Below are 13,094 nucleotides of genomic sequence, written 5' to 3'. Positions count from 1 at the left end.
TTTGGTCACCTAGTTACAGGAAGGATGTAAATAAGATTGAAAGAGTGCAGAGAAGGTTCACAAGGATGTTGCCGGGACTTGAGAAGCTGAGTTACAGAGAGAGATTGAATAGGTTGGAACTTTATTCCCTGGAGCGTAGAAGATTGAGGGGAAATTTGATAGAGGTGTATAAGATTTTGATGGGTATAGATAGAGTGAATGCAAGCAGGCTTTTTCCGCTGAGGCTAGGGGAGAAAAAAACCAGAGGGCATGGGTTAAGGGTGAAAGGAGAAAAGTTTAAAGGGAATATTAGGGGGGGCTTCTTCACGCAGAGAGTGGTGGGAGTGTGGAATGAGCTGCCAGATAAAGTGGTAAATGCGGGGTCACTTTTAACATTTAAGAAAAACTTGGACGGGTTCATGGATGAGAGGGGTGTGGAGGGATATGGTCCAAGTGCAGGTCAGTGGGACTAGGCATAAAATGGTTCGGCACAGACAAGAAGGGCCAAAAGGCCTGTTTCTGAGCTGTAATTTTCTATGGTTCTATGGTTCTAAAGAATGTTTAGAAGTCCAAGCATTTCTCTCACACCATTTAAAACTTTGGAAACTTAATTGGTAAAATGACACGTAGAACAATGAAAAAATAACTTAATTATACTTGATATGTGTACACTGTAAGTAAGCAAATGTCAGTAACAATCAATTACATACAGGCAAAGCAAAGGACTATCGTAGTGGTTCACAATTTAGTTTTCAATGTGACCCTATCTTAACTCACCAGCACCTTCTCATTTCAGCAGAAACAATAAACAGATGGACAAATTAACAAAAATTTGAAGTGACAGCCCCTAAGGAGTAATATAACAAAAGACAAAATTCTTAAAGGAAACTTCACTACTGAATCAAAATGTCATTTTGTGGGGCAAGGAGACACTCCAGCCCTTGCGGTGCACACTGATTGTGGAAGATCTCAAAGCATGCCAATGGACACGGCATGTTCCCTCTCCAAGGGCATATGGCTGCGAATGTAGTTGCAGAAGAGGGACAGACAATCTGGCCGGATGACCAACTATTGACTAGGACTGATTAATGGCTAGCTTGGCCAAGACCATCACCTTCTCAAGGACAATTAGGGATGGGCAACAAAGGCTGATATTGCCAAAGATGCCCACATTTCATGAATGAATTAAGGTAGACAAATCCCCAGGGCCAGATAGCATCTATCTCAGATTACTGAGGGAGACAAGAGATGAAATTGCTGGGCCTCTAACAGAAATCTTTGTTTTCTCGTTGGCCACTGGTGAGGTTCCAAAGGATTGGAGGATAGCCAATATTGTCCCACTATTTAAAAAGGGTAACAACCCTTCTAGAACCCCTCCCTTCACAGCCCCTGCCAGCTGAGGCATGGCCTCGACATACCCCACCCAATTGCTCCCACCCCTGACACCCCATGCCTTTCCAGCCATCAGTCCTTCAATTCCCCCATTCCCCCGCGGGAGTAGATGGCCCATAACAGACAGGAAAGGATGAAAAGGGGTCCCAGAGCTGCGCAACTTCAATGTATTTGAGGAGTGAGCCATGGAACTGTCAGGGGAGTGTGATGCTGGTGTACCTTTAAGAATTTCTTTTTGAATCATGTTCTCTGCAGTTTGTAAGCTAGCCTTTTGATTTCATTGTGGCACCGGCTGTCTGTTGAAAGCTCTTTTATTGCTGCTTCAATGGCTTAAATGGGATTTGTTTTATTTTTACTTTGGGCCTCAGGTACTTTTTGGGATTTGTTTCATGACCTTGCATTGTTAGCAGGAAAACTAGTTGGCAGGTCATGTGTTTTGGACAGTTTCATTTTCAATTTGGCTGCTGGCTATAATTTTTCTTTAAAAAAGGTGTGAACATCAGACTGAAAAGCAGTGTTTCTCTCTCTCTCTCTACCTGGTATTAGAAATTCTGCTAGCTAGCTGGAAGCAAGGCTTTTTGCCTTCCTGGAGTGCAAAATCTGCTGTTGGTGTTGGTTTGCCTAGAGACTGTCTCTCTCTCCCAGGTGTTTTGGGAAGCTGTTTGACTCCAAGCTTGCGTGTGTGTGTATATGTCTCAAGTAAACCACAGCATCCAACCAAGGGACTAAGTTCCAGCATCACGTGAGCATTCGTATTTTATGTGCTAAACCTGTGGCAGGGGTTTTGTATGGAGAAGTTTTTGGAATATTGCATATATTTATTAAGGGTTATACAACATCATGGTTGTTTTTTTCCTTGGTTGTAATTGGTAAAAAATCACCTGATGAAGGAGCAGCACTCCGAAAGCTCGTGCTACCAAATAAACCTGTTGGACTTTAACCTGGTGTTGTGAGACTACTTACTGTAATTGGTAAAGGGTATTGCTAATTTTCTTTCTATACATGTTAACTCTATTCTTAAATCAACTTTGTTTGATAAAAGCTCCCTAAATCCTACCAGAAGTGAAACATCTCATGCTTACTGTAGCCAAATTCAATTGGAAAACTAATGAACCAGGTGGACTTCATAACACACTTTGGAGTTTCTGACCTGAATTATAACAGGAATCAGAGGAGAGAACGGTGACCGACAGCCAGGATGGGATGCACCGCAGAACTGAGGAGCCTCATACCTTCAATCATATGACCTATCTCAAGTAAGCTGCAATCTGCCCAGATAACTCGTACTCACCTATACGTCTTGTTTTGCAGGAGACAACCGAATGAGGCCAGGCCCTTAGGAGTCTATCATGAGTGTAAAAGAATTATTGTGGACCTTGTGTGTAAATACGTTAGGGTCTATTTTATGTTAATGCATGCTTTTGCATCTTTGTAACGTTAGGTTAAGTAAAACTGGTAAGAAGTGGTTGAGAAATGAAATCGCCTTTTAAATTATGAAGCTTTGTTTTAAAAATGGAGGAGGTGTCAAATATCGTAAATAAAGTAAAGAGTTAAGAATTTGGTTAAAATAAAGATTAAAATGGCTTGGATAAAATAAAGTTTGAAGAATGGGATGAAAGAAGAATTGATAAGAGTACAGCTGTCTGGAGGGGTTTTCATAGAATCATAGAATCCTACAGTGCAGAAAGAGGCCATTCGGCCAATCGAGTCTGCACCAACCACAATCCCACCCAGGCCCTATCCCCATATCCCTACATATTTATCCACTAATCCCTCTAACCTATGCATCCAAGGACACTAAAGGACAATTTAGAATGGCCAATCAACGTAGCCCGCACATCTTTGAACTGTGGGAGGAAACCGGAGCACCCGGAGGAAACCCACACAGACACGGGGAGAATGTGCAAACTCCACACAGACAGTGACCCGAGCCGGGATTTGAACCCAGGTCCCTGGAGCTGTGAAGCAGCAGTGCTAACCACTGTGCTAACGTGCTGCCCGTTTTGATATGCAAATTAGTTTGGAATTGGGATAAAGAGAAATTTACTTCAGTGAAGTGGAGAACAATAGAGTATAGAATTTCAGGTGTGGAGTATAGAATTTCAGGTGTGAAAACTGTAGAAGAGATAAGTTCAAAGTGGGGAGATAAGAATACATTCACACTTAAATGCTAAAAGCCTGGCTTCTAAAGTGTGTCATTTAGATACAAGATCAAAAGTAAAATATGGTATATCAATATCTGGGTAGTTCTGTGATGAGAGGAGAGGTGAAGGCGAGAAAGAGCAGCTGGACAACAGTTACAATAATAACGCCAAGCTAGAAAATGGAATTCTCCCAGAAAGCAAAATTCTAGGCTAAAAACTGCTGATTTGTAAACCTCAGGGAGAAACTATGCTGAACTGAAGAAAAGCTTCCTAAACTTAAAGATAACTTGTGGTTGGTAACTATTTGCTGGATTCAGAACATAGAGTTAGACTAGTTACAATATATCTTGTTTATTATTTTGTTTATTTTTTCTGCTTTGTAATTTCTCACCCTGGTTTTGCAGACTGTTGACTTTTGTTCTTTTGGCTCTTTCCTAAATTATCCTCCAAGAACTGTTGTGATGAATCAGTCAAGGACCATTTCACTGAACAATTTTTGCAAGATACTGAATAAATGTTTCTGTATAGTTTGGCTATTATTCTCGATGTATAATGCATTTGCTCATAATGTTAGGATTGTGTGTGGCCTAGGTTTTCTTGGATGTAGATTTTCTTATACACTGTATAGGACAAGGGACATTTCTCAGAATTCAGGAACATAGATAGATGGGAATGGGGTTATTTCCAGAACATAGTGTGTCTGTGTTTAGGCATTATTGTAGTTAAGCGTACCTTTGCTTTGTATTGTGGTCTTTCTTGTAGTGTGTCTTTACATGTTAATTAACATTCCTTTATTTGAATAGTTACAAGACTGGACCTTTTCCTCATTGATTTTTGTATTTTTCCTCAAATTATACCAAATTTTAAAAAATCACTCATAAGAACTGGCATTCCAAATACCTTTCATAGTTTTGGGATATCCAAGTACATTACCCATATAGCTTGTGGTTATGTGTGCATAGGCAGTGAGGAGTGACAGTATGCAATCAGGGGAAATCTAACCTGCACTGCCTGATGGAAGTTGTAGATCTGTCATGCAACAGTGGTTGACATCAGAGTTCAGGAATTCGAATTAGAGAAATCATGAGCCCGAGCGAGCTCTTTGAGAATATAGTGGTTGTTTTATCAATTGCTTCATTTATCCTACTTGAGGCATAACCATAATGCCTAAAATTAGCTGATAATTGGTCAAGTATTAGGACATGTTACCTTATTCAATTGGTAATATGACAGGTAAAACATAGTTGAGAGTGCAGGTGAGAATCTCTTTCCCTTCTCAACATGTTAGGAAATAATGGATTTAATCAGTAGCACTACTCCTGAAATGACATCTGATTTCCATGTGGAAACTAGAATTTCACAGCACAAATGCATAAAGCTATTTGACTCATCATTGTCACTGCACAGCTCTCAGAAGGAATTATTCACATTGTCCTATTTCCCATCGCTCTCTTTTTTAGAATTTCAGCTATGAAACATGTGATGGAGTCCTGCCACTGTTTCGGGTGGGAACATTCAGTGTCCTAAAAACCACTAAATTCATATCAATAGTGGTATGGTTCAAGTCAGAAACTCCAAATGTTGTATGAAGCCCGTCTGAATCATAAGTTTTGCATCTTGAATTTGGCTAGGATAAGCATGAGATGTTTCACTTCAGGTATGATTCAAATGAACCACTTGGGAACTTTTATCAAACAAAGTTTATTTAAGAATATAGTTAACATGTGGAGTAAGAAAATTAGCAATAACTTCTATCAATTACAAACAAGAAATAAAAATAACCACTATAATGTATAACTCTTAACAAATATATCTAATGCGTTCCAATCAAAACTTAAACCTTCCATAGACAAAATCCTTTAAACAGGTTCAACATAACAAAGACTACTACTCACGTGATACTGGAAATTGAGTTCTTTGGTTGAAGTCTGCAGTCCTCTGGATTCTCTCAGAATGAGCTGAAGTCAAAACAGCTTCTCAGAACACCAGGGAGAGACTCTCTGGTCAAGTCACCAACTACAGAATCTTTACTGTAGGAAGGCACGACCTTGCTTTCGAGATAACCAGCAGAATTTCCAAAGCAACAGGAAGAGCGAGAAAACACTTTTTTTCAGCTGGTTGTCCCTTCTAAAAAACTAAACTATAGCTCAGAACTGAAAATGAAAGAACTTCTATCACCTGATCTGGCAACTAGCTTTTTTTCCTCCTAACAATGCAGAGTTATAAAAAATCCCCAAAGTAAAAACAAACAACTCCCATCCAAGCCCTTGGTTTTCAAAGCTTGCAGAGGGATTTGGACCAACTAGAAAAATGGGCTGAAAAATGGCAAATGGAATTTAACGCAGACAAGTGTGAGATATTGCACTTTGGAAGGACAAACCAAAGTAGAACGTACAGGGTAAATGGTAGGACTCTGAAGAGTGCAGTTGAACAGAGGGATCTGGGAATACAGGTACAGAATTCCCTAAAAGTGACGTCACAGGTGGATAGGGTCGTAAAGAGTGCCTTTGGTACATTGGCCTTTATAAATCGGAGTATCGAGTATAAAAGTTGGAGTGTTATGGTAAGGTTATATAAGGCATTGGTGAGGCCGAATTTGGAGTATTGTGTACAGTTTTGGTCACCTAGTTACAGGAAGGATGTAAATAAGGTTGAAAAAGTGCAGAGAAGGTTCACAAGGATGTTGCCGGGACTTGAGAAGCTGAGTTACAGAGAGAGATTGAATAGGTTGGAACTTTATTCCCTGGAGCGTAGAAGATTGAGGGGAAATTTGATAGAGGTGTATAAGATTTTGATGGGTATAGATAGAGTGAATGCAAGCAGGCTTTTTCCACTGAGGCTAGGGGAGAAAAAAACCAGGGGGCATGGGTTAAGGGTGAAAGGAGAAAAGTTTAAAGGGAATATTAGGGGGGACTTCTTCACGCAGAGAGTGGTGGGAGTGTGGAATGAGCTGCCGGATAAAGTGGTAAAGGGGTCACTTTTAACATTTAAGAAAAACTTGGACGGGTTCATGGATGAGAGGGGTGTGGAGGGATATGGTCCAAGTGCAGGTCAGTGGGACTAGGCAAAAAAATGGTTCGGCACAGACAAGAAGGGCCAAAAGGCCTGTTTCTGAGCTGTAATTTTCTGTGGTTCTATGATTCAAGCCACTTAAGGAGCAATAAAAAGACATCTGGTAGTCAACCCAATGCCATAGTGATATCAGCTAAAGCTGTGGGCTGAGAAATATTCACTGTGAGATCTGCAGAATCATGATTTTTAAAAAACTTTCTTAAAGATACACTATTGCGACATTATGACATATTTCATTGAGAAAGCTATTTCTGCATATAACAGACTACCCCACTGTAAGGATGGGTTCAATTTTCAGGCATAAAGAAAGGTTTCAGAAATGGAGATTGAGTGTGCTGGATGATGGAAATGAAGTTATTTACATAGTCAGCAGGTCGCCTCAAAAATAAATGTTTCATAAAGTATATAATATTGGTAAGATGGCATGTATGAGTATCATATAGTTGAAGTTAACTTCAGCCACAGTTGAAAACCAAAAATGCATTATAGAAAAAAAAACAGATCAGGTGACATTCTCATGGTAAAGCTTTATAAGTTCTGTGGCCAAGAAAAGCCAGATAGGTCCTTTGAAAGGTTTAGCATAGTGGTGAGTGAGGATTGAGGAGTAGGATATGGCTGAAATATAAATATATGTTTTGTATTCATTTTCACTGTTGAAGATGATACAGCAATAGATATAAAGGTTTTAGATATGGACTTATTAAATATAAATGCATAAATTGCCTTAATATGGCTTGAGGTACAGAAGATTGATCAGGTTGCTGGACGTGATAACACTTAACCTTGAATGCTGGAGAAAATCAGAGAGTTACTATGTCAGCCATTAAATTAGCTGACTAATAGTTCTTTGAAATATGGACTAGTTTGAATTGACTGGAGAAAGGGTTTGATGCATGACTACTTTCACACAATCCAATGAACTGATATATAGATAGGAACATGCGAACAAGAGTAGGCCATTCAGCCCATTAACTGAACTCTTTAACAAAAACAGAAAATACTGGAAAATCTCAGCAGGTCTGGCAACATCTGTGGAGAGAGAATAGAACAAATATTTTGAGTCTGGATGACCCTTCATTAGAGCTCAGAGCAAAGAAAATCAGATGAAATTTATACTATGAGGATGGGGTTTGTAATTGGACAACTGATAAGGCTGAGAAAGGTGCTAAAAGTGTCCATTAAGTGATCAGAATGTGTGAATGGCAGAACAGAGATACAGATTTTTAAGGGACTGCCTGAGGAATGTGACAATTGCCCTGAAAGGGGGTGGGGGAGGTGGTGGTAAGATGGAGAGCGAGAATGGAGAAGTAGAAAAATGGAAGTGAAAATGAGGGTGATAAAAAATGGATAAATGAGATGAAAAAAGAAATGAAATAAAATAAATGGAAAGGAGGTGGAGCTGGAGGGGAGAGTTCATGCTCTGAAGTTGTTGAGTTCAATGTTCAGTCCAGAAAGCTGTAAAATGCCCAGTTGGATGGTGAGTTGCTGTTCCTCCAGTTTGTGTTGAACATTACAAAAGGCCAAGGACAGACATATGGACAGGAGAGCAGAATGGTGTGTGTTGAAGTGGCAAGCGACAAGAAGATCTGGCTCCTGCTGGCGGACGGACCAAAGGTGTTCTGTAAAGCGGTCACCCAGTCTCCCCAATGTAGAGTAGACTGCACTGGGAGCAGCAAATACAATAGAACAGATTGAAGGAGGTGCACATGAAGTGCGGCACGGTAGCACAGTGGTTAGCACTGCTGCTTCACAGCTCCAGGGACCTGGGTTCGATTCCTGGCTTGGGTCACTGTCTGTGTGGAGTTTGCACATTCTCCTCGTGTCTGCGTGGGTTTCCTCCGGGTGCTCCGGTTTCCTCCCACAGTCCAAAGATGTGCGGGTTAGGTTGATTGGCTATGCTAAACTTGCCCCTTAGTGTCCTGAGATGTGGAGGTTAGAGGGATTAGTGGGTAAATATGTAGGGATGTGGGGGTAGGGCCTGGGTGGGATTGTGGTCGGTGTGGACTCGATGGGCTGAATGGCCTCTTTCTGTACTGTAGGGTTTCTATGATTCTATGCTGCTTCACTTTAAAGGAGTGTGTGGGCCCTGGGATGGTGAGCAGGGAAGAGGTAAAGGGGCGGGTGTTGCACCTTCTACGATTGCATGGGAAGGTGCCGTGAGCAGGGAGTGAGATGTTGGATGTGATGGAGGAGTGGAACAGGGTGTCCCGGAGGGAACGGCCCCTGCAGAATGCTGACACAGTGGGAGTAAGGGGAAGGTGTGCTGAATAGTGGCAGCATGCTAGATTTGGCATAAATGGCGGAGGATGATCATTTGAATGCGGAGGCTGGTGGGATCAAAAGTGAGGACAAGAGGGACCCTATCCCGGTTCTGGGATGGAAGGGAGGGGATGAGAGCAGTGGCCCGGAGATGGGTTGGACGCGGTTGAGAGCCCTGTCAACCACAGTGGGTGGAAAACTGCAATTGAGGAAGAAGGAGTACATATCGGCAGCACTATATTTGTTCCACATCTTTTTGGTAAAGCTCTATAATTCATGTTTAATAAGCTTGAATTATGTAATTGGACTGTTGCATAATGAATTTCTAGCAATGATTCATGGTTCAAAATAAAATGCCAATTGGCACTAGTTTTCACTTTAAAAGCATGGCTTTACTGATTTTAGGGATTCAAATGATTAATACATAGGAAAATAATATAATGGAAGACTGAGAAATCATATGGCCAACACATTTTCTTGGAGTTCGTGCACCTCAAGATTTCCAACTACACCACTGGTGTGGCAAGCAGAGAGAGTGAGTGTGAAGGGGGTGGGGGGGAAGGAAGAGTGTATGACGGATGGAGAAAGAGAGCTTGTGTGTGAAGGGTGGCAGGAAGAAAGTGTGTGTGTTGGGGTGGGGGAGAAGAGAAAATGTGTGCGAGGGTTGGGGGGAAGAGAGTGTATGCGTGGGATGGGGAGATGAGTGTGTGCATGAGGGGTTGGGAAGAGAGAATGCGTGCGAGATGTTGACTTCGGTGAGGGGGGTGGGGAGTCTGGAAGTGAAGCTGAGCACACGGTCCCAAAGAACTATAAATCCACCTTTGTTCACGATATCATGTTTTGTACAGAATATGGAGATTTTAATTTGTTTTGAAATTTTGGTTATGCATATTGGACAGGCTTTTCTGGCCGCCCTTGCCCCAAGACCGGAAAGTCCCGACCGAGGTCAATGGACCTTTGCATGGTCCCCCCCGCCCCGCCCCGCCCACTACGATTCCCATGGCGGGTGGGGCAAGAAAATTCCCCCCATTAACTCTAATTTATATTTGAAGAAAGAGAAAACAATTTGGTATTTGTATATTAACTGTAGTCAATATAATTTGTATACTAACTGTAGGTATCTAGTTAAGCCCCTTAGAAATCTACACACATTTGATTGGCTACCTCTGTTCCATGGCTACAGCCACATCCAGGTGTCCCTGGAGAGAGAGCACACAATGCCCACTGGTAAATTTGAGGCCATCTGTAAATGGTGTGCACCAAGGGAACTGGAGTGCATTCATACGCTGGAAATGTAATTTTAATTTGATTTGTTAAGTTTCCTTGGGGGGGTTGTTATAGTGGGTTTGCAGTGCCTCTTTCAAATGTGGCACTTCGTTTGTTATAATTGTCACAATAACAGACTAAAACTGTGGTTGCTGGGTTAGGAGGTGTATGTTTGTAAGGTGTAATTAGAGATATAATAAAAAAATGTTTCTAAAAGTATGTAAAGATATGCTTCCAGTTCTACCCTTCACCAACTGATTTTCTAGAATAGAACACTTTTTTCTATTGTTGCTCACAGGCTGCCAAGACATAGGGGGGAATTTACCATTTTGAGCCTAAGTGCCAAATCTGGGCGTCTAATAGATCCGCGCCTGGAATCCTCTTTCCAGCGCGCCCATATGCGTTTTGCCAGCTCTGGCCCAATCCGCGCCGTGGCGGGGGCTTAGCACTGGTGGACCGATCGGAGCTGTGAACTGCGCATGCGCAGTTCGAAAAAAATCTGACAGAGCGCACCCGGGCGCGAAAAAAAGAAGCAGAAAGCGGAGAGCGCGGCTCTCTGACGTTCATCCTCTGGTCAGGGGGCAGGGGGGGGGGGGGGGGGGCGGTGACCGATCATCCCCTGGGGGGGGGGGTGGGAGGGGAGGGGGTGTGATCGATCATCCCCTGGGGGGGGGGGGGGGGGGGGGAGGGGAGGGGGTGTGACCGATCATCCCCTGGGCAGGGGGGGGGGCGGAAGAGGAGGTGTGACGTCTCATCCCCTGGGGCGGGGGGGGGGAGAGGGGGTGTGACATCTCATCCTCTGGTCAGGGGGGGGGGGTCGGCTGCCAGTCTGCAGCCGATGCCTCCTGCCAGAGTGGACGTGCAGCCATACCATCCCACAAAACCTTCAGGATGAAGCGATTCCTCGCTAATAAGATGAAGCAGAACCGGCCGATTCCACAATGGATCCGCATGAAAACTGGCTACAAGATCAGTACAAGTCCAAGAGGAGACACTGGAGAAGGACCAAGCTGGGCCTGTAAAGGGATACACCATCACTGGTACACTACCAGCCACAGATTACTCTTCCCTGCAGGGGCAAGAGAGCGGGAGAGATAGACGTCACACCGCCCCTCCTCCTCCCACCCCCCTCCCGCCCCGCCCCGACCAGAGGATGACCTGGGTCAGAGAGCCGTTGCATCTCTGACCCCGCTCTTCGGAGGCTGCAGCGGCGACTTCAGACTTTTACTTTGCAGGTTGGTTACAGCGCGGACGCGGATCGGGCCAGAAGACGGTAAAGTGGGATTTGGCGGTAGAGTTGGGTGTGCGGTTCATTAAGTCGATTTAAATGCATGCAAATGCATTTAAATCATCGGGCCGCCCGATTCGGGCGTGGGTCCGGTGTCGGTAAAGGTGCAATCTGCTCGGATTCAGGTGCAGATCGCGTTAAAGGCCCGACGCCCAACTTTGGCGCGAAGCTTTGGTAAAATCAGGCCCATAGAGGTGTTCATCAAACTGCTGGTATGCTTTGTGAATGAGCCCTTCAGATCAATAGACCTGAATTGATCTGTCAGCAAGGCAAACCTGAGAGGGTAGGTCCTAATTTATTTTACAGCACCTCCACTAAAATTACTACTACCAAACAAAACCTTAAAATGTTTTAAAGTGCTCACTCCATTCCAAATTAACCAGACACAAAACATTTAAAATAACTGGATAAACATTAGGTTCAAATCATAAAGGAATTTTATTTTTATGGCAATAACTATCAGTTTATTGAAGAATCTCTTACCTCAAATCTTAAACACTTCCTTCTAATGACATTGACTTCATTAGCTTGCAAAGGTGCCACAGCATGCTTGCAAATAACAGAAATTTTCTTTGTATTGTTCCATTGTTCTGGAAGGTCCTAAACATAAATTCCCAGAAATATACTTCAACTATTAAATGAAATATCATAATTGTTTCATCATTATCTTTGAAAATTACTCAGGAGATGAAAATCAGCAAAATTACATTGAATTGCATCAGATTTACAGCAAAGAAACAAAACTCAGCCCAACAGGTCTATGCTAGTACTTATGTTGCAAATTAACTTACTCTCACCCTAGTCACTTAATTTTGCCCTTTTCCTTCATGTATTTATCAAGTTTCTCCAGCTTCTAGACAAGCACACCAACATGTATTCTAAATACGCACAGCTTTGTTGTACTACCATCTCTCTCTGTCACTCCAGGACTTCTAAATTGTCACACTATTTGTCTGACATCTAATTCTTGATGAATAGAAATTTCCTCTAACTAAATAGGGAAGTTTGAAGTAATTGCGCTCATTCTCTGTCACAAAGTCTGTTCCTTAGCTATCAGTTCCATTCTTCCCCAGTAAACGTCTGAAACTGAACTAAAATGCTTGCAACCATTATGTAGTATTTGGCAACAAAAACATAATATCCAATCAAACTACCTTGTTTAAATATTTAAGTAGCTGCATGATTGTTTTTGAGAGCTGGTCACATTATTTGCTGGTGATATCATTAGGGTGTTGTACAGGCTGCTGCTTTAATTAGCAAACCCTGCACAGACTGCAACTCCTTCAAAAAAGTCTTGTTTTTGGATCTATGTGTGCAAATTGTATCCTTTCCTTTCTGTTTAAAACCCACAACTCCTAGCATTGTTAGGACATTACAAAAAGAAAACTGGCAACAAATCAGAATTTTGTTTCATCAAGAACATAGAGAAAAGATCGTAAATAAAAAGTATTATGGGTCCTCACACTTCGAATATTAAAAGGCTGGGGAGAAGCGACAACAGGATTAAAGACTGAAGTGCCAGGAAGACTAAGTAAGAAAATTCTGTTTGTGTGGTTTTAAAAGAGGGGACTTTTCCGATCAGAGAAAGGGTGAGATTCCAGGAAGTATCTGGCAAATTTGTAAAGAAGGGATGCTTTGCAGTACAGCTGTGTTTGTTAAAAAAATACAAGTCTACAGTCTTCAGGGTAAAAAGG

General features: G+C 42.4%; 1 protein-coding gene across 1 annotated transcript in view; it reads right to left on the bottom strand.

The window, feature by feature from the left end:
- The window catches only part of LOC144501720 (dynein axonemal heavy chain 17-like), an 832,067-nt gene that overhangs the window by 544,705 nt on the left and 274,268 nt on the right, over positions 1 to 13,094 (bottom strand). Inside the window, exon 23 of the mRNA XM_078225682.1 lies at positions 11,884 to 12,000. Within this exon, the coding sequence (XP_078081808.1) occupies positions 11,884 to 12,000 (117 nt within the window). The remainder of the gene's footprint in view (positions 1 to 11,883; positions 12,001 to 13,094) is intronic.

The sequence above is a fragment of the Mustelus asterias genome, chromosome 12 (genome assembly GCF_964213995.1).
Source record: "Mustelus asterias chromosome 12, sMusAst1.hap1.1, whole genome shotgun sequence".
Taxonomy (NCBI): Eukaryota; Metazoa; Chordata; class Chondrichthyes; order Carcharhiniformes; family Triakidae; genus Mustelus; species Mustelus asterias.
Note: the sequence above shows the minus strand (reverse complement) of the source record. Positions and strands in the feature narration are given on the sequence as shown.